Source organism: Garra rufa, chromosome 1 (assembly GCF_049309525.1).
Source record: "Garra rufa chromosome 1, GarRuf1.0, whole genome shotgun sequence".
NCBI lineage: Eukaryota > Metazoa > Chordata > Actinopteri > Cypriniformes > Cyprinidae > Garra > Garra rufa.
The window spans coordinates 1,174,153-1,196,320 of NC_133361.1; the positions used below are offsets into that span (position 1 = coordinate 1,174,153).

Here is a 22,168-nt window from a genome sequence, read left to right on the forward strand (position 1 = left end):
AGAGAGAGGGCATCCTCTGCCTAGCAACAAAAGCCCCGAACCTAAAGCCACCATTCCATTTCGGAACCCGGATCTGGGCGTCCCTTCAGAAAGAAGAACCTCAGAATTTCAGAATGGCGAGCAGCCTGAGGAAAACTATCCTCCTGAGCCGGTGGATCTCAGCCTGGAGGTCGAGGCCCTTGCGGGTCCACGGGCCCTGAGTCCCACCCCTTTCAAACAAGCGGAATCGTTCGGAGCCTCCGGGCGAAGAGGTGGACGAAATGCCCACACGTCTCCCTCGCGGCAATCGGGAACGCTCAACTCTTCCCAAAGAGGTTCTGGTGTCTCCCGTTCCTCTTCTCCCTCCCGTAGTACCTCCCCGTTTAGACGGGCCGAGTCCAGCTCCTCGCTCAACACGGTTGGCTTTCGAACCGGCGGACAAGATCGGGCGTCGGTCAGCCCGGTGCGGAACAGTTACTCTGGAAACCTCAGATCATTGGCAAGCACTGCGGGCACTGTCAGTAGCATCAATAAGTCTCTGTCTCACATGGATCTGAGAGGCACTTTACGGAAACCCGAGACCAACAGCTCCTTCGGTGGGTCTACAGAGAACCGTGGAAGCTTGTCCCCTTCCAGACGGAGTTACGAAGGTCCTGCGACGAAAGGCTTTTCTTACGAGCGCGGTCATGACAAACAGAGTGCCTTCTCCTCAGTGAGCCGCTATGATTCCAGAAGCCAGTCCCCATCCAGAAAGAGTTATGATAGTCCTGCTGTTAGGAAAACAGAAATAAAAAGCCCACAGAGTGCCTTCTCTTCAGTGGGACGCTATGATTCAAGAAGCCAGTCCCCATCCAGAAAGAGTTATGATAGTCCTGCTGTTAGGAAAGCTGAAATAAAAAGCCCACAGAGTGCCTTTTCTTCAGTGGGACGCTATGATTCCAGAAGCCAGTCCCCCTCCAGAAAGAGTTATGATAGTCCTGCTGTTAGGAAAACTGAAATAAATGAACTTGGTCACGACAGACAGGGTTCCTCCTCTTCCTTAAAGAGCCGCTACGATTCCAGAAGCCGGTCCCCTGCGGGAAGGCCAGAGACAAATGGCTCATCAAGACGGATTCAAGAGGGTCGGCGAAGCGCGTCTCCAGTCAGAAAGGGCTATGGAACACCAAGTCAATCGGATAGAAGATCCGTGTCTAACGGATGGAGTCATGACAGGAAAAGCCCCTCCCCTTCCAGGAAAAGCTACGAAGTGCAAAGCCAAGCCACAATGAAGAAAGCAGAACCCAAGAGCTCCCTTCACAGCTACAACCGAGACAGCCGACACTCTTCCCCAAGTCGAGGTCATCACAAAAACCCTGGTCCCTCATCGCTTCGTAAGTCCGAAACAAGCCAGTCCTCGTCAAACCGTAGTCCTAAGAGCCGCAGTCCCTCCCCCTTAGCTCCTCCTCGCAAGCCAGACTCGCAGATGTCTACGCTGAGGCGTGAGATCGCAGAGCATGTCCCTCTGAGGAACACCATGAGCGACAGAACCAGCTCCAGCTCTTACGTAAGAAACACCACGAGTAACCAATCACAGCATGATTCCTCAGGCCGCTGGAGAGGCTCCTCCCACTCTCTCCACACCCAGCCAATCTCGCGTAACTCCTCCCCCTCGCGCCACAGCACTGAGAAGAAACCAATCGGCTCCTTTACGAAATCTACCTCTGTTGGCTGGGAAACGCCACGAGATGGAAGCAAGAGGAGCAGCTTGAGGCAGAACCAAGAGGCACAAAACTCCACGCCCAATAGCCGGCGAGCGCAGAGCCGACACAGAAGTCCCTCCCCAGCCTCTCCGGTCCAAAGACACACCTCTTCTCAGAGCTCCATGGACTCGGAGTCCAGTCATCTCTCGGCCGGGTCGTCGGGTCTCAACCGCGAGGAATATGCCGTGATGGCTGACCTTCCCAAGGTCAAAACGGTCTTCCAGAGGGAGGGTCCCAGCAACCTCAGGGGGATGGAGAGCAGACAGAAACGAGAACTTTCCCGCTACAAACCAGCCAGGTGGACAGAAAATGTCTTATCACTGTTCAACACTATGTAGCACGGTTATCCTAATTTCCTAGTTAAAATGTACTAAATATGAAGTAAACATACCTGTAAGGGCCGGATGATGTGTAGAACACTGTGAAAGATGTCATATCTTCAGATGAGGGTTCTCGCAGGAGAAAGTGACCTGGGTCAGCTGAACCTGTGTTTGTGTGTTTCTAGTCACTCCCAGAGCAAAGCTCCTCACTCGGAATGGGACGAACTAGAGGATGACCGAGACAGTGGCACACTATCAAGGGCTCACTCGTCAAGCTCCCTTCACACACTGGTAAATAAACACGTACACAAGTCCTGTAACGTTCACATGAAAATATTGAAAACAATAAGACTAAAACTTTTTGTAAAGGCCTATTGATGCCATAGCCAGTAGTTATTATCAATAGTGTTATAGGGCCTGTAAAGAGGTCATCGGATGCAAAACTCCCTTACTTTTACATGTAGTTTGAACATTAATGTGTGTTGTCAGTTTGTGACCATAACCACCCTACAGTGATAAAAATCCACCCAGTGGTATTTGTTTAATCTTGAAAAGTAATACCCCTTTTTAAAATCAGATCATTCTCAGCTTCTTGTGGGTGTGACGACGCACAGACAGAGGCCCCTCCCACAATAGTTGATTGACATGAGCGTCTTACCTTAGCTCCGCCCTCTCCGAGCTGAAACAGTTAAACTCCGATCTCCATTGTGTGACTCAGGAGGCAAGTTTCGCCTCTAAATGCTGCTAATTGTGGCTAAAGTAAACATTACGTCTCATAATAACCACAGCAGAAAGGGGCGGGGCAAGCAGCGCTCATTAGCATTTAAAGGGGCCATGCCATAAAATGAGTTGAGTTTTTGCACAGCTGAATTTGACAAGGTAAAAGGGTGTTTTTTTACATTGCTATTGAGAATTTGTTTACACACACGCCTGCCGGCTGTAACCTGTGTGTCAGCCGCTCTGCTCATGTATTTGACCTGTGTTTATGACAGAGAGCGAGCAGTCCGGCCGCGGAGCAGATGCAGTCCGGCAGGAACCCGTCCAGAGCCTCAGGACAGAACCAAGTACGGTAATACCGCTGTCTGCCTGCGGAGACGCTGTGGTTTGAACGCTGCTCACTGTGTGTTTGTCCTGCAGAAAGCGCACAGACCGTCGGTGTATTTCTCCTGCAGCGTGGATCAGACTGATGAAGAAACGATGGAACAGGCATGTCATCACCATCATTAAAGAAAAATAACTCTTGGATGTACGGCCCATTTAAATAAGTCTTATGTTTAACTTTAAGGCCTGGGGCCAGTTGCATAAACATAGTCACGATGTTAAGACTGTGTCTTAAGTACTAGTTTGACCAACTAGCTACTTTTTGGATTCAAATTAGACCAATCTACCTTTTGGTGACTGACTTCAGAAAGTTATGACTAGCCTTGAAAAAAAAAAAAAAAAGATGACTAACTTTTTAAGACTACTCTAAGCGGATTATGCAACCGGTCTCTGTTTTCACAGACAGATCTTAGATTAAGCTTGTATTAGGCCATAGTTCAAATAGGACATTTTTTATAAACGTAGCTTTTAAAACTACTTACATTCTTATGAAGTAGTTTTTATAATGTCTTAAAAACTACTGGTAGTGTGCATCTCGAGTCAAAACACTGGTACTGATATATATTTTTACCCTTTACGAAAATTAACCAGGGTTTTATACCAGCGTTTCAGTGCCACGTTAAATAAAATTTGAAAATCTAAAATTACGAGATTAAAGTCATAACATTTCAGGAGTAAATTACAAGAACAAAGTCAAAATATTGCACAATAGGTGAGAATATACTCTCAAAATAACTTTAATCTCAGAGTTGCTACAAATTAATTATCGTAATTTTGACTGTACTCTCAAACATTTTTACTTTGTTCTCGAAATATTTCTACTTCGATTCATTCTACTTTCGATTGATTCTTAAAATAGTTTGACTTTATTCTTCTAATTTCAACTTTATTCTCATAATTTTGAATTTATTCAGAAAATATTTCGATTTTATTCGCGTAGTTTCAACTTTATGATTGAAATATTTAGACTATTCTCGTAATATTTAAATTTTATTCTCATAATTTTGACTTTATTCTCAAAACACTTCGACTTTATTCTCATTATTTTGACTTTTCTCTTGAAACATTTTGACTTTATTCCCTAAATATTTGAATTTATTCTGGTAATATTTCGACTTTATACTCATAATTTTGACTTTATTCTCTAAATATTTTAATTTATTCTGCTAGTATTTCGACTTTATGCTCATAATTTTGACTTTATTGTCGAAATATTTGAATTTATTCTGCTAGTATTTCGACTTTATGCTCTTAATTTTGACTTTATTCTCGAAATATTTGAATTTATTCTGCTAGTATTTCGACTTTATGCTCATAATTTTGACTTTATTCGCGAAATATTTGAATTTATTCTGGTAGTATTTCGACTTTATGCTCATAATTTTGACTTTAGTGTCGAAATATTTGAATTTATTCTGCTAGTATTTCGACTTTATGCTCATAATTTTTACTTTATTCGCGAAATATTTGAATTTATTCTGGTAGTATTTTGACTTTATTCTCATAATTTTGACTTTATTCGCAAAATATTTGAATTTATTCTGCTAGTATTTCGACTTCATGCTCATAATTTTGACTTTATTCGCAAAATATTTTAATTTATTCTGCTAGTATTTCTACTTTATGCTCATAATTTTGACTTTATTCGCAAAATATTTGAATTTATTCTGCTAGTATTTCGACTTTATTCTCATAATTTTGACTTTATTCTCAAAATATTTGAATTTATTCTGGTAATATTTCTGGTAGTATTTCAACTTTATTCTCAAAATATTATGACTTAATCTGTAATGTTAATTTTTATTTTAGTATTTTTTTACGTGGCACTACAAAAAAAAAGGTTAGTTAAACCAGGGTAACTACAAATTAACCATGGTTTTGCTACACTGACTATAGTTTAACCATGGTGTTTCGAATAAAACGGGTTATACAAATGGCAATCACCAAAAAAAACATGGTTACTACACTTTTACCATAGTAAAACCATGGTAAATTTCCATAAGGCTATGTTTCTTTAAGTTGAAACGCCTCAGACATGCATTTTAGTCTGGGACTAGACTTGAGCCTTGTCTGTGAAACCGAAGGCACACTAACTTTAAGCTATGTTGTAATTGAAAGCTAAAATATTGAGTTTCCCCAAGATTTTAGTAGGAGCTCAACGGATTTAATATGACCCGATTGTATGGGGCGGTTCTGATTGGTTGCTGAGCTGCGCTATGCGGTTCTAATTGGTTGCTGCGCTGCTCTAAACAGTTCAGATTGGTTACTGTGCTACTTTGAGCGCTTCTGATTGGTTGCCGTGCTGCGCTGTGCGGTTCTGATTGGCCGCTCGCTTCCGCTGAACTCCACTCGTGCTCCGCCCCGGTAACAGCACAGCAGCGCGAGTTCCGTCAAACTTACGCCTTGATCTATCGATTCAGTTATTAAAAGCGGTATTAAACATGATGATCTTCAGCTACAGGGAAACTTGACAGAACTAAAGCGCCTCAGATGCGGCTTATGTAATCAGTGCTTGTGCTTGTGTTTGTGCTGCGGCTGGATTGAACATCATGACGGTCAGTTTCACTTTATTTCACTTTAATATCCGTCTTTGTGAGTGTAAACACGATGCTGCTTTGATCCTGTGTTGAATAAGTTCATTTGGGTCTTTGTCTTTGTGTGTCGAGGTGTTGTGTTTGCACACTGTGTGTGTGTGGGAGGGTGGTTCGTGAGCAAACACAACTTGTTGTTTATATATTTGTGTGTTTCTGCGCGCGCGACACACCCCGCACCGCGCACGCGCATTGCTCAGGTTGATCCTTGCTTGATGTAAATACACACAAACTCACATAAACACATTTGAATGAGTTTGAGTTCAGCTGTCAAATTCACAAATGTGTGTGTTTGCTCTGCACCGCTTCTAGATGTGTTTACACAGATGTTTAAGAGCATGCACACTTTAATCTGGTTTCAATGCGGCATCGCGTCTTCATACTGAATTTGAACTCAGTTGTTTAAAGACACCTTCACTGAGCATGTAACATGTCTTTCTGATGTTCATCTGTGTTTCTGTAACCTTTGAAAGCACTAAATCATTGCAAAGTGCTTGAATCCTGATTGATGCGATGAACTATGCGATGAACTATGAACTTTTGTGCTGGTTAAAGGGATAATTCACCCATTTATAAACTTGCCTTTTTTACGGTTTCTGCAGATTATCCTAATCATTCATATGCGCTAAATACGGCCTAAGATAATGTCGTATTTATAGGCTAAATAACATAAAAAGAATGGTTAATTAAATCTCCCTATCTGAGTCTTTTGTAGAGTTGCTACTGAGTTTTGATGTCAGCAAAAACTAGGGTCTTCCATGGGCTATAATCATGAACGATCATTGTTTACATTATCAGTCATCGCTGTCACTTCAGAGAACTCCTGCTCATCTCGATTAATACTCCTAATATTTATTATGTGTAGCTAGTAGTGTTGCAATGCTTAAATATAACATTTAATCTGAAATAACCCAATAAATTCACTAAATAGTTCTTACTGTTTGGGATTTAAGACGAGTCTCGGGCTGTCCTGACTTTAAAAAGTTATTTACGATGGTTTTTAAGAGTTTTCTTAATATTTGTGTTAAGAACGATCTTAAGTAAAAAGATAAGAATATTCTTAACTTTTATTTATTTTAGTAATAAGAAGAAAATGGCAGTCAGGAATTGAGAATGGTTGGTGAATCTGGCCCCAGTTTGTCCAGTATTATCAGGCGGGTCGGTGAAGTGAATGTGCTGTTATTCAGTCATATTGGACAGCAGCGGTTTCACCATCACTGTGTCATGTTTCCTGTGCTCTTGTGTTTGTTCCTCACACTCACACCGATGGTGACACTGATGTGTGTGTGATTACACTGCTCTGATAAACTCATCTGTCTGTCTGCAGCCTGACCTGCTCAACTTCAAGAAGGGATGGATGTCTAAACTGGACGAGAGCGGAGAGGTGAGAGTGGCCTACAGTAGCTTTACAACTCGTACTGACAGTTAATCCTGGCCTACAGTAGCTTTACAACTCGTACTGACAATTAACACTGGCCTACAGTAGCTTTACAACTCGTACTGACAATTAACACTGGCCTACAGTAGCTTTACGACTCGTACTGACAATTAACCCTGGCCTACAGTAGCTTTACAACTCGTACTGACAATTAACACTGGCCTACAGTAGCTTTACGACTCGTACTGACAATTAATCCTGGCCTACAGTAGCTTTACAACTCGTACTGACAGTTAATCCTGGCCTACAGTAGCTTTACAACTCGTACTGACAATTAACACTGGCCTACAGTAGCTTTACGACTCGTACTGACAATTAATCCTGGCCTACAGTAGCTTTACGACTCGTACTGACAATTAACACTGGCCTACAGTAGCTTTACGACTCGTACTGACAATTAATCCTGGCCTACAGTAGCTTTACGACTCGTACTGACAATTAACACTGGCCTACAGTAGCTTTACGACTCGTACTGACAATTAATCCTGGCCTACAGTAGCTTTACAACTCGTACTGACAATTAACACTGGCCTACAGTAGCTTTACGACTCGTACTGACAATTAATCCTGGCCTACAGTAGCTTTACGACTCGTACTGACAATTAATCCTGGCCTACAGTAGCTTTACGACTCGTACTGACAATTAATCCTGGCCTACAGTAGCTTTACGACTCGTACTGACAATTAATCCTGGCCTACAGTAGCTTTACGACTCGTACTGACAATTAATCCTGGCCTACACTAGCTTTACAACTCGTACTGACAATTAATACTGGCCTACAGTAGCTTTACAACTCGTACTGACAATTAATACTGGCCTACAGTAGCTTTACAACTCGTACTGACAATTAATACTGGCCTACAGTAGCTTTACAACTCGTACTGACAATTAATCCTGGCCTACAGTAGCTTTGCAACTCGTACTGACAATTAATACTGGCCTACAGTAGCTTTACAACTCATACTGACAATTAATCCTGGCCTACAGTAGCTTTACAACTCGTACTGACAATTAATACTGGCCTACAGTAGCTTTACAACTCGTACTGACAATTAATCCTGGCCTACAGTAGCTTTACAACTCGTACTGACAATTAATCCTGGCCTACAGTAGCTTTACAACTCATACTGACAATTAATCCTGGCCTACAGTAGCTTTACAACTCATACTGACAATTAATCCAGGCCTACAGTAGCTTTACAACTCGTACTGACAATTAATACTGGCCTACAGTAGCTTTACAACTCGTACTGACAATTAATCCTGGCCTACAGTAGCTTTACAACTCGTACTGACAATTAATCCTGGCCTACAGTAGCTTTACAACTCGTACTGACAATTAATCCTGGCCTACAGTAGCTTTACAACTCGTACTGACAATTAATCCTGGCCTACAGTAGCTTTACGACTCGTACTGACAGTTAATACTGGCCTACAGTAGCTTTACAACTCGTACTGACAATTAATCCTGGCCTACAGTAGCTTTACGACTCGTACTGACAGTTAATACTGGCCTACAGTAGCTTTACGACTCATACTGACAGTTAATACTGGCCTACAGTAGCTTTACGACTCGTACTGACAGTTAATACTGGCCTACAGTAGCTTTACAACTCGTACTGACAATTAATCCTGGCCTACAGTAGCTTTACGACTCATACTGACAATTAATCCTGGCCTACAGTAGCTTTACAACTCGTACTGACAATTAATCCTGGCCTACAGTAGCTTTACAACTCATACTGACAATTAACACTGGCCTACAGTAGCTTTACAACTCATACTGACAATTAATCCTGGCCTACAGTAGCTTTACAACTCATACTGACAATTAACACTGGCCTACAGTAGCTTTACAACTCATACTGACAATTAATCCTGGCCTACAGTAGCTTTACAACTCATACTGACAATTAATCCTGGCCTACACTAGCTTTACAACTCATACTGACAATTAATCCTGGCCTACAGTAGCTTTACAACTCATACTGACAATTAATCCTGGCCTACAGTAGCTTTACAACTCGTACTGACAATTAATCCTGGCCTACAGTAGCTTTACGACTCGTACTGACAATTAATCCTGGCCTACACTAACTTTACAACTCGTACTGACAGTTAATCCTGGCCTACAGTAGCTTTACAACTCGTACTGACAATTAATCCTGGCCTACAGTAGCTTTACAACTCAAACTGACAATTAATCCTGGCCTACAGTAGCTTTACAACTCGTACTGACAATTAATCCTGGCCTACAGTAGCTTTACAACTCGTACTGACAATTAATCCTGGCCTACAGTAGCTTTACAACTCAAACTGACAATTAATCCTGGCCTACAGTAGCTTTACAACTCGTACTGACAGTTAATCCTGGCCTACAGTAGCTTTACGACTCGTACTGACAATTAATCCTGGCCTACAATAGCTTTACGACTCGTACTGACAATTAATCCTGGCCTACACTAGCTTTACAACTCAAACTGACAATTAATCCTGGCCTACAGTAGCTTTACAACTCAAACTGACAATTAATCCTGGCCTACAGTAGCTTTACAACTCAAACTGACAATTAATCCTGGCCTACAGTAGCTTTACAACTCAAACTGACAATTAATCCTGGCCTACAGTAGCTTTACAACTCAAACTGACAATTAATCCTGGCCTACAGTAGCTTTACAACTCAAACTGACAATTAATCCTGGCCTACAGTAGCTTTACAACTCAAACTGACAATTAATCCTGGCCTACAGTAGCTTTACGACTCGTACTGACAATTAATCCTGGCCTACAGTAGCTTTACGACTCGTACTGACAATTAATCCTGGCCTACAGTAGCTTTACGACTCGTACTGACAATTAATCCTGGCCTACAGTAGCTTTACGACTCGTACTGACAATTAATCCTGGCCTACACTAACTTTACAACTCGTACTGACAGTTAATCCTGGCCTACAGTAGCTTTACAACTCAAACTGACAATTAATCCTGGCCTACAGTAGCTTTACAACTCGTACTGACAATTAATCCTGGCCTACAGTAGCTTTACAACTCGTACTGACAATTAATCCTGGCCTACAGTAGCTTTACAACTCAAACTGACAATTAATCCTGGCCTACAGTAGCTTTACAACTCATACTGACAATTAATCCTGGCCTACACTAGCTTTACAACTCGTACTGACAATTAATCCTGGCCTACACTAGCTTTACAACTCGTACTGACAATTAATACTGGCCTACAGTAGCTTTACGACTCGTACTGACAATTAATCCTGGCCTACACTAGCTTTACGACTCGTACTGACAATTAATCCTGGCCTACACTAGCTTTACAACTCGTACTGACAATTAATCCTGGCCTACACTAGCTTTACAACTCGTACTGACAATTAATACTGGCCTACAGTAGCTTTACAACTCGTACTGACAATTAATCCTGGCCTACACTAGCTTTACAACTCGTACTGACAATTAATCCTGGCCTACACTAGCTTTACAACTCGTACTGACAATTAATCCTGGCCTACACTAGCTTTACAACTCGTACTGACAATTAATCCTGGCCTACAGTAGCTTTACAACTCGTACTGACAATTAATCCTGGCCTACAGTAGCTTTACAACTCGTACTGACAATTAATCCTGGCCTACAGTAGCTTTACAACTCGTACTGACAATTAATCCTGGCCTACAGTAGCTTTACAACTCGTACTGACAATTAATCCTGGCCTACAGTAGCTTTACAACTCGTACTGACAATTAATCCTGGCCTACAGTAGCTTTACAACTCGTACTGACAATTAATCCTGGCCTACAGTAGCTTTACAACTCGTACTGACAATTAATCCAGGCCTACAGTAGCTTTACAACTCGTACTGACAATTAATCCTGGCCTACAGTAGCTTTACAACTCGTACTGACAATTAATCCTGGCCTACAGTAGCTTTACAACTCGTACTGACAATTAATCCTGGCCTACAGTAGCTTTACAACTCGTACTGACAATTAATCCAGGCCTACAGTAGCTTTACAACTCGTACTGACAATTAATCCTGGCCTACAGTAGCTTTACAACTCGTACTGACAATTAATCCTAGCCTACAGTAGCTTTACAACTCGTACTGACAATTAATCCTGGCCTACAGTAGCTTTACAACTCATACTGACAGTTAATCCTGGCCTAGACTAGCTTTACAACTCATACTGACAATTAATCCTGGCCTACAGTAAGACTTGCCTGTCTGTTCTTCAGTGTGAGATGATGCTCAGATGTGTTTGACTGACTGTGTGTGTGTGTGTGTGTGTGTGTGTGTGTGTGTGTGTGTGTGTGTGTGTGTGTGTGTGTGTGTGTGTGTGTGTGTGTGTCTGTGTGTGTTCAGTGGAGGAAACACTGGTTTGTGCTGACAGATGCTGGACTGAAGTACTACAGAGACTCTGCAGCAGAGGAGGTGAGAACCACACACTTCTACTTCCGTGTCACATGATCATTCTTTGTTGATTTGCTGGTTTCTGATGATTTATTGTTCTGTTCTGTGCTCAGAGAGACGAGGTAGATGGCGAGATCGATCTGAAGTCGTGTGTGAAGGTCTCTGAGTTCGACGTGGAGAAGAACTACGGCTTTCAGATTCAGGTCAGTACAGGAGGAGGACGCGATCGCGTCTGGACTCGCTGCATTCCTCCCGCAGACGGCAAATCGGCAGCATCTGATCTGCAGATACTCAGTCTGTTCTCTGTGTGTCCCGTAGACCACAGACGCCGTCTTCACGCTCTCCGCCATGACCGCGGGCATACGGAGGAACTGGATCGAGATTTTGCGGAAAAACGTTCGTCCTGGCAGCTCTCCAGACCTCACGAAGTCAGTCCGGCTCTCACACACACACACACACACACACACACACACACACACACACACACACACACACACACACACACACACACACACACACACACTAACGGTTGCACAACTCATTCTGCATGGAAACATGTCACATTTTGGTTTCACATTGATCCAATGAGATTTCTAAAATGTTGCTCCACATGAACTCTATCTCTGAAACTTGAGTTACTTAATAAGAACACTTAATAGTGTGCATTTATGTGGCAATCTGCCCAAATAATAAATCAGGTGGTTTTTCCGCCAAAATAAAAGTTCTGGAGTTTAACATTTTTAGGCAGAGAAATAAAAACGATTTTAAATGATAGCATTGTAATGTTGTTAGTACTGTTATTCTGTAAAATAAAATAATAATTATTATTAAATACAAAAAAAAAAACAATAGCATTATTATTGTTTATTAAAATATAACTATTGTTAAACACTTATTTTTATTTTGCAACACAATAGTATTATTATGGTAGTAACACCTACGACGTTTTATAATTTAATAAAATAAAAAGATTTAATATCTATAGTCATTGTTATTATATACTCATTTTTAATAACTAAAATATTTAAATAAGTGTCACTATTATATGAAAACATTTAAACAACTATTATTGTAGTTCAATATTCAGTATTTTTTTCAACGCAATAGTAACATCACCATTTACTGTTTATTATATTTAATTTATTATTTGCAATTTATTAAAATAAGAATTATATATTTTTTTACAGTAATATTATTATTATTATATAACTATATTTCTTCATTAAATTCATTATTTCAGTGTACTCAAATATTTTAAATATTGTCTACTGAATATATTTACAAAATACTTACATTTATATATTTCTATTCATGTAAATTGTATTAAATATATTTTTTCTAAAAAAATATATACATGCAAGTGTGTGTATTTGTGTATATATATAATAAATATACACTAATTTAAACTAGTCGTTAGTTGCAGTGCTAAGGAGTCACTAATGAATTATTTTCATTTAATGTGTTTCAGGCTGCCCAACTGCAGCGGCGATAAAGAAAACGCCCGTCATTCGTCGTCCCTCCGCCTCCGCAGCCAATCAGAGGCCTCCCCCAGCAGCGCAAACCCCTCCCACAGCAAATTCGACTATGTTGAGCTGTCGCCCGTAGCCACGCCTTCTACTCCCGCCTCCGCCAATCAGAGGGAGTCGGGGGAGGGGCAGGTGAGAGAGCACAGCCAATGGCAGGAGGAGCGGCTGCGTGACGACGCCCACAACCAGTGGGAGGCGGTGCTGTCGCGGAAGGGGGCGGGCCAGCTGTCGGAACAGAGGCGAATCGAGGAGGAGATCGAGAGGAAGTGGGCGGAGTTCGAGCGGCTGCCGCTCAAAGAGACGAGGTCGCTCCCGCCGATGGGCTCGCGGTCAGCCAATCAGGCGCTGGAGAGGGAGGTAGTGCGTGAATAAATCTATCTGCTCTCATGAATGACTTTATGAAAACTGAATAGAACACAGAGAGACCTATTAACCCTTGTGTAACACATTCCGAACTGAAAGAAAACAAGAAAACACATTGTTATAATATAAATTTGTACAATATATTTTAAAATATATTAGGTTAACGAAATCTATAAGGGTTAAAGATCACCAGAAAAAATGACTGTATGAGCTTCATAAAGATTTTATTCACAGTCATTTGTTCTGCTCTCTCTGTGTGTTTGTGTGTGTGCATGAGCGTGTTTTTACACTTCCTGTCCAGTACACCTGTGCTTCCTGCAGAAGGCTTTACCTCTGCTTCTGTCTCTCTCCTGCAGGTGGCGTCTCTGAGGCAGCAGCTGGTGGAGCTGAGGGCGGGGCAGGGGGGGCGGGAGGGGTGGGCGGGGCGCTGCGGGGCGGAGTCAGGCTGCGGTGAGATGCTGCAGCAGATGGAGCGAGCGCACAAGGAGGCGCTGGAGGAGCTGGAGAAGCAGCACGCCCAGCAGATCAGCGCTCTGGAGCGGCAGAGAGACGCACTGCTGAAGGAGGAGACAGAAGCCACCGCACGCGGTAATGAACCAATCACTGCAGAACACACTCACTGTCTGCTCCCCCGTTGGTAGTTCACGTTGGACTCCTCCCCCGTTGGTAGTTCACGTTGGACTCCTCCCCCGTTGGTAGTTCACGTTGGACTCCTCCCCCGTTGGTAGTTCACGTTGGACTCCTCCCCCGTTGGTAGTTCACGTTGGACTCCTCCCCCGTTGGTAGTTCACGCTGGACTCCTCCCCCGTTGGTAGTTCACGCTGGACTCCTCCCCCGTTGGTAGTTCACGCTGGACTCCTCCCCCGTTGGTAGTTCACGCTGGACTCCTCCCCCGTTGGTAGTTCACGCTGGACTCCTCCCCCACTGGTAGTTCACGCTGGACTCCTCCCCCACTGGTAGTTCACGCTGGACTCCTCCCCCACTGGTAGTTCACGCTGGACTCCTCCCCCGTTGGTAGTTCACGCTGGACTCCTCCCCCGTTGGTAGTTCACGCTGGACTCCTCCCCCGCTGGTAGTTCACGCTGGACTCCTCCCCCGTTGGTAGTTCACGCTGGACTCCTCCCCCGTTGGTAGTTCACGCTGGACTCCTCCCCCGTTGGTAGTTCACGCTGGACTCCTCCCCCGTTGGTAGTTCACGCTGGACTCCTCCCCCGCTGGTAGTTCACGCTGGACTCCTCCCCCGCTGGTAGTTCACGCTGGACTCCTCCCCCGCTGGTAGTTCACGCTGGACTCCTCCCCCGCTGGTAGTTCACGCTGGACTCCTCCCCCGCTGGTAGTTCACGCTGGACTCCTCCCCCGCTGGTAGTTCACGCTGGACTCCTCCCCCGTTGGTAGTTCACGCTGGACTCCTCCCCCGCTGGTAGTTCACGCTGGACTCCTCCCCCGCTGGTAGTTCACGCTGGACTCCTCCCCCGCTGGTAGTTCACGCTGGACTCCTCCCCCGTTGGTAGTTCACGCTGGACTCCTCCCCCGTTGGTAGTTCACGCTGGACTCCTCCCCCGTTGGTAGTTCACGCTGGACTCCTCCCCCGTTGGTAGTTCACGCTGGACTCCTCCCCCGTTGGTAGTTCACGCTGGACTCCTCCCCCGTTGGTAGTTCACGCTGGACTCCTCCCCCGTTGGTAGTTCACGCTGGACTCCTCCCCCGTTGGTAGTTCACGCTGGACTCCTCCCCCGCTGGTAGTTCACGCTGGACTCCTCCCCCGCTGGTAGTTCACGCTGGACTCCTCCCCCGCTGGTAGTTCACGCTGGACTCCTCCCCCACTGGTAGTTCACGCTGGACTCCTCCCCCACTGGTAGTTCACGCTGGACTCCTCCCCCACTGGTAGTTCACGCTGGACTCCTCCCCCACTGGTAGTTCACGCTGGACTCCTCCCCCACTGGTAGTTCACGCTGGACTCCTCCCCCACTGGTAGTTCACGCTGGACTCCTCCCCCACTGGTAGTTCACGCTGGACTCCTCCCCCACTGGTAGTTCACGCTGGACTCCTCCCCCACTGGTAGTTCACGCTGGACTCCTCCCCCACTGGTAGTTCACGCTGGACTCCTCCCCCATTGGTAGTTCACGCTGGACTCCTCCCCCACTGGTAGTTCACGCTGGACTCCTCCCCCACTGGTAGTTCACGCTGGACTCCTCCCCCACTGGTAGTTCACGCTGGACTCCTCCCCCACTGGTAGTTCACGCTGGACTCCTCCCCCACTGGTAGTTCACGCTGGACTCCTCCCCCACTGGTAGTTCACGCTGGACTCCTCCCCCACTGGTAGTTCACGCTGGACTCCTCCCCCACTGGTAGTTCACGCTGGACTCCTCCCCCATTGGTAGTTCACGCTGGACTCCTCCAGAGTGTGTTCAGTTAGCTGTTATGTAGACTTGTGTGTAACGCAGTGTGTTTGTGTTTCAGTGATGGAGGCGTTACAGAAAGCACACAGAGAAGAGCTGGAGAAAACCACAAAACTCAGAGAGACTCGTGGGATGGATTCACACACACTTGACAAACAGCAACAGTGAGTACACACACACACACACACACACACACACACACACACACACACACACACACATGTGCACTGCAGGAGTGGTGTCTCGGATTGATCTCTGTGTGTTGGTGTGTAGGGCGGAGGTGGCGTCTCTGAGGCGGGAGCTGCAGGCTCTGTCGGAGCGATACTCTCAGAAGTGTCTGGAGCTGAGGCGAGCGCAGCAGCTCAGCCTCGACACACACACACTCATGAGCCAGAAAGACACACAGATAGAGCAGCTCAAGAAAGACAACCAGGTGAGACACATTGGTCCTCGCAACACCACAGAACACTTCAGTTTGAGCTTAAGGCTTAACAAAAGTCTGAATTTTTATTCAGGCCATAATGTGATTATTACGCTGTAGAAGTCTATAATATCATTAAGTAAATATGGAAAATATTATTAAATATTTTTCAAATATTTATTTATTGTAAGTATTTATTTACAATATTATCCATATTTATATTTTTTGACGGTGTTTTAATGCCATGTAAAAAAATTACAAGATTGAAGTCATAATATTTCGAGAATACAGTGCAAATACTATTCAACTATAAAGTTGGAATACTACAAGAATATAGTCAAAATGTTATTATGAAATATTACGAGTAAAGTCAAAATATTACTCTCGAAATACTCCGTGAGTAAAGTCGAAATACTTCGAGAGTAAAGTCTGAATACTCCAAAAGTAACGTCGAAACACTGCGAGAATAAAGTCGAAATACTACGAGAAAGTCAAGATGCTTCAAGAATAAAATTTTAATATTGCAAGTCAAAATTTTACTCGTGAAATATTTTGAGTAATGTTAAAATATTAGGAGTAAAGTTAAAATGCTACAAGAAAAAAGTTGAAATATTTTGAGAGTAAAGTTGTAATATTTAGAGTAAAGTCAAAATACTATGAAAATAAAGTTAAAATACTACAAGAATATAGTCAAGATGTTATTATGAAATATTACGAGTAAAGTCAAAATATTACTCTCAAAATACTCCGAGAGTAAAGTCGGAATACTCCGAGAGTAAAGTCGGAATACTCCGAGAGTAACGTCGGAATACTCCGAGAGTAACGTCGGAATACTCCGAGAGTAACGTCGGAATACTCCGAGAGTAACGTCGGAATACTCCGAGTAACGTCGGAATACTCCGAGAGTAACGTCGGAATACTCCGAGAGTAACGTCGGAATACTCCGAGAGTAACGTCGGAATACTCCGAGAGTAACGTCGGAATACTCCGAGTAACGTCGGAATACTCCGAGAGTAACGTCGGAATACTCCGAGAGTAACGTCGGAATACTCCGAGAGTAACGTCGGAATACTCCGAGAGTAACGTCGGAATACTCCGAGAGTAAAGTCGGAATACTCCGAGAGTAACGTCGGAATACTCCGAGAGTAACGTCGGAATACTCCGAGAGTAAAGTCGGAATACTGCGAGAGTAACGTCGAAATACTTAGAGAATGAGGTGGGAATACTTCGAGAGTAACTTCGGAATACTACATGAATAAAGTCGAAATATTTTGAGAGTGAAGTCAAAATACTAGGAGAATAAAGTCGAAATACTACGAGAAAGTCAAGATGTTTCAAGAATTACAAGTCAAAATTTTACTTGTGAAATATTTTGAGTAAAGTTAAAATATTAAGAGTAAAGTTAAAATGCTACGAGAAAAAAGTAGAAATATTTTGAGAGTAAAATCAAATACTACGAGAATAAAGTTAAAATATTTAAAGAGTAAAGTTGAAACACTACGAGAATAAAGTCGAAATACTACGAGAATAAAAATACTACTATTTCGACTTTATTCTCATAATATTGCAATTTTACTCTTGTAATATTTCGACTTTACTCAGAATATTTCGTTTTTATTATTGAAATATCTCGACTTTGTTCTCGTAGTATCACGACTTTACTCTCAAAATATTTCAACTTTATTTTCCTAATACTTTGACTTTACTCTAAATATTTCGATTTTATTTTTTAGGGTTGCAGGTATATTTTGAATATGTGTCAGTGTGAGACTGTATGGGTTTGTTGTGTGTGTGAATGTGCCGTATTAATCTGTGTGTGTGTGTGTGTGTAGGATCTCCAAGCGCGTCTGTCGGAGGAGGTGAAGGTCATTCGGTCTCTGGTCACAGGTCAAGGGTCAGACGGGGTTACTGACGGCACTGAGAGGTCGTGGTGTGAGACACAGGTGACGCAGTGGATCCTAACTCTCTGTGGTGTTTTTCTGTACATCAGACATATCCAAACAGATGAGTCAGTAATCAGCCCTAGTATCAGCCAAGACACATGTACACATGAACATAAATGATATATGTACTGCATTATATTGAATAGAAAGCTCAGTTTCTCTCATCACTAAGGACAGGAAGTGAGGCGATCACCATGAAGTCACTTTAAGGAAGTCATGTTTGAGTTTTTCATGAAATCAGACCTCTGCCGTGTGTGTTCATGTCTGTGTTTGTGTTGGTGTTGATGATTGTGTGTGTTGCAGGTGCTGCTGCGTGTGCGAGAGAATGAACTGCAGTACTTACACAAGCAGCTCAACAGCCTCCGCAACCAGCTGCACTTCCTCTCCACGGTAACACATCTGTGTCTGTGTGTGTTCATACGTGTGAAATACATGTGTGCATGTGTAATGCATTTGTTTCCTCTGCATTTCCTGTCTGTCCGTTTGTGGAGCGTTTCTCATATGTGTCCATGTGTTAATGTCAGGGTTCATTTGTCGATTAATCTATTCATCTAAATGACTCATTCCCCACAGGAAACTAAAATCAACCGTTTTACTTTGCCATTCAGTAGTTAAGCATAAAAAGAGTATAAAAGTAAACAAGCCCAATAAAAAGAAAATAATAAAACTCTGAGGAAGTCAGCATGTTCTGAAAACTAGATAAAAAGTTAGTCAAGACAAACATTCTTTAAAGTCTTTAAAGTTTAAAGCAGCTGCAAAAGTTTAAAGTTTTGAACTTTATACAGATAGATTAGATGATTAGCATGTTGTTAACATGATTAGAATGTAGTCAGCGTGATTATAACATTTTGCTAGCATGATTAACAAGCTACTAGCATGTCATTAGCATGTTGCTAGCATGTATCTAGCAATAATTAACATGTTGCTTGCATTATCAGCATGACCTTAGGAAGTTGCTAGCATGTTTCTAACATGTTTCTAGCATGATTAGCAAGTTGCTTGCCCATTTATAACATTTCCTTCATGATTAGCAAGTTGTCAGCATGTTGCTAGCATGATTAGCAAGTCTTTAGCATGTTTTTAGGTTGACCTATCAAGTTTTTAGCATGTATCTAGAATGATTAGCAAGTCATTAGCATGTTTCCAGGCTGACTAGCAAGTTTCTAGCATGATTAACAAGTTGCTACCACATTTATAACGTTTCCTTCATGATTAGCAAGTCGTTAGCATGTTTCTATGCTGACTAGCAAGTTTCTAGTATGTTTCTAACATGTTATTAGCCTGACTACCAAGTTGCTAGCATGTTTCTAGCATGATTTGCAAGTTGCTATCACATTTATAACGTTTCCTTCATGATTAGCAAGTTGCCAGCATGTTTCTAGCTTGATTAGCAAGTCATTAGCATGTTTCTAGGCTGACTAGCAAGTTGCTAGCATGTTTCTAACATGTTTCTAGCATGATTAGCCAGTTGCTAGCACACTTATAACATTTCCTTCATGATTAACAAGTTGCCAGCATGTTTCTAGCACGATTATCAAGTCATTAGCATGTTTTTAGGCTGAATAGCAAGTTGCTAGCATGTTTCTAGCATGATTAGCAAGTCATTAGCATGTTTTTAGGCTGACTAGCAAGTTGCTAGCATGTTTCTAGCATGATTAGCAAGTCATTAGCATGTTTTTAGGCTGACTAGCAAGTTGCTAGCATGATTAACAAGTCATTAGCATGTTTTAGGCTGACTAACAAGTTGCTAGCATGTTTCTAGCATGATTAGCAAGTAGTTAGCATGTTTTTAGGCTGACTAGCAAGTTGCTAGCATGTTTCTAGAATGATTAGCAAGTCATTAGCATGTTTTTAGGCTGACTAGCAAGTTGCTAGCATGTTTCTAGCATGATTAACAAGTAATTGACATGTTTCTATGCTGGCTAGCAAGTTTTTAGCATGTTTCTAACATGTTTCTTGCATGATTAGCAAGTCATTGGCATGTTTCTAGGTTGGCTAGCAAGTTTTTAGCATGTTTCTAACATGTTTCTAGCATGATTAGCAAGTCATTGGCATGTTTCTAGGTTGGCTAGCAAGTTTTTAGCATGTTTCTAACATGTTTCTAGCATGATTAGCAAGTCATTAGCATGTTTCCAGGCTGACTAGCAAGTTCCTAGCATGTTTCTAACATGTTTCTTGCATGATTAGCAAGTTGTTAGCACATTTATAACGTTTCCTTCATGATTAGCAAGTTTTTAGCACGTTTCTAGCATGATTAGCAAGTCATTAGCATGTTTTTAGGCTGACTAGCAAGTTGCTAGCATGTTTTTAGCATGATTAGCATGTTTCTAGCCTGACTAGTACGTTATTTACATGACATTAGCATGACTGACATGTTTCTAGCATGATTAGCAAGTCATTAGCAAGTTTCTAGCATGATTAGCATGTTTCTAGGCTGACTAGCACGTTATTTACATGACATTAGCATGACTGACATGTTTCTAGCACGGTGGTTCAGACTGAAACTCTAGGAGGAGTAGCGCTCAGAGGTTTACTCTAAGAGGAATAATAATAATGAAAGCTTGAGCAGCAGATGAGTGTGTTTGTAAGGTCAGCCGAATCAAAGCCCAACAGTGGTGTTCTCATGTTAAACCAATGCCATGTTCACTCAGTTCACTGGAGTCAAGTGTTGAACTATCAGTGCTCTTAGAAGAGTGTGAACGACTGATTTGGACGCGACCTAACGTAACTGTGTGTGTGTGTGTGTCAGGAGAAGAGCAGTGTGTGCGATCGCTACAGTGAGGTGTGTGAGGAGCTGAGCGCCATGAAGAGCCGCAGCGAGCGAGAGGCGGAGACGCTGAGAGAACACCTGAGACTGGCTCTGAGCGCGCTCCACGACGGACACCCCCACAACACGCACGCCTCCTGAGGGGGAGGAGCCTCACACACGTGCCTTCGCCGCAGACCAATCAGACGCAGGGATTCCGGCCGGCCAATCAGCTGCAGGACACTGGAACAAACGCTTCCGCACTTTCTCACGTCTCTGTGTTCGTCTGAATCCTGGAAACTAAACTGGAACTCACTCATATATGTGTATATGATCAACCAGAGTCTCATCTGCCAAACTAATATCATGTGCCTCTAGTTCTGGAGTGTGTTGATGTGAGTGAGACTGCCTTCGTGCCACATTAACAAAAGAGCTTTGCTTCAATGAGCCACTGTTTTTAAAAGATGTTTGCGTTTCTTGTCGTCATATTTAATTTGTAGAGTTTAACGCGTATGTAAACATATCAGACTAGGACTAATAAAACTTGGGTTATTTGGTCTCTGAGCTCTGACTGACTCTGTCCTTTGGGTCTTCACAATTCTGAATCAGGAAAATCAAAACAACCAAAATATTGAGAAAATCACCTCTAAGGTTGTTCAAATGAAGGTCTGAATGCATATTACTAATCCAAAATTAAGTTTTGATATATTTATGGAAGGAAGTTTGCTAAATATCTTCATGAAAAATTTTCTTTACTTAATATCCTGATGATTTTTGGCATAAATCAATGATTTTGACCCATACTGTGTACTTTTGGCCATTGCTACAAATATACTTAAGACTGTTTTTGTGCTCCAGGGTCACAAATCGTAAAAAATAATCATAACTGAAATACAAATTGGTAATTTGCCTGTTGTTATCCAGCTGATTGACTAATGTTTGTCGGACACTATTCATTTACAACGATTTAAGACAATGAGTGTATTATTATTAGTCTAAATTTGCTGCAGCTCAAAAGAAAGTTTCTTCTGCTCATCAAGGCTGCATTTATTTGATCAAAAATACAGAAAAATAACAGTAATATTGCAAAATGTTATTGCAATATACAATAATGGTGTTTATATAAATAAACTTTAAATTCTAATTTATTCCTGTGATGCAAAGCTGAATTTTCA

At 42.5% G+C, this 22,168-nt stretch overlaps 1 protein-coding gene across 1 annotated transcript; it reads left to right on the forward strand.

Moving 5' to 3' along the window:
- Positions 1–5,588: 5,588 nt before the first annotated feature.
- Positions 5,589–21,557, forward strand: LOC141327893 (TRIO and F-actin-binding protein-like). The gene is made up of 12 exons (XM_073835375.1): positions 5,589–5,694; positions 7,058–7,114; positions 11,548–11,616; positions 11,709–11,798; positions 11,914–12,023; positions 13,064–13,478; positions 13,841–14,072; positions 15,945–16,047; positions 16,157–16,316; positions 18,137–18,247; positions 18,551–18,637; positions 20,997–21,557. Exons 1-12 carry the CDS (start codon positions 5,689–5,691, stop codon positions 21,153–21,155), a joined length of 1,599 nt encoding a protein of 532 aa, XP_073691476.1. The 5' UTR covers positions 5,589–5,688; the 3' UTR covers positions 21,156–21,557.
- Positions 21,558–22,168: the final 611 nt, after the last annotated feature.

Bases quoted from the DNA above. Each gene is read 5' to 3' on its own strand.
- LOC141327893 (XM_073835375.1), top strand. The intron at 11,617-11,708 runs GTGAGAACCACA...TTCTGTGCTCAG, and splicing joins GAGACTCTGCAGCAGAGGAG to AGAGACGAGGTAGATGGCGA. The intron at 16,317-18,136 runs GTGAGACACATT...GTGTGTGTGTAG, and splicing joins AGCTCAAGAAAGACAACCAG to GATCTCCAAGCGCGTCTGTC.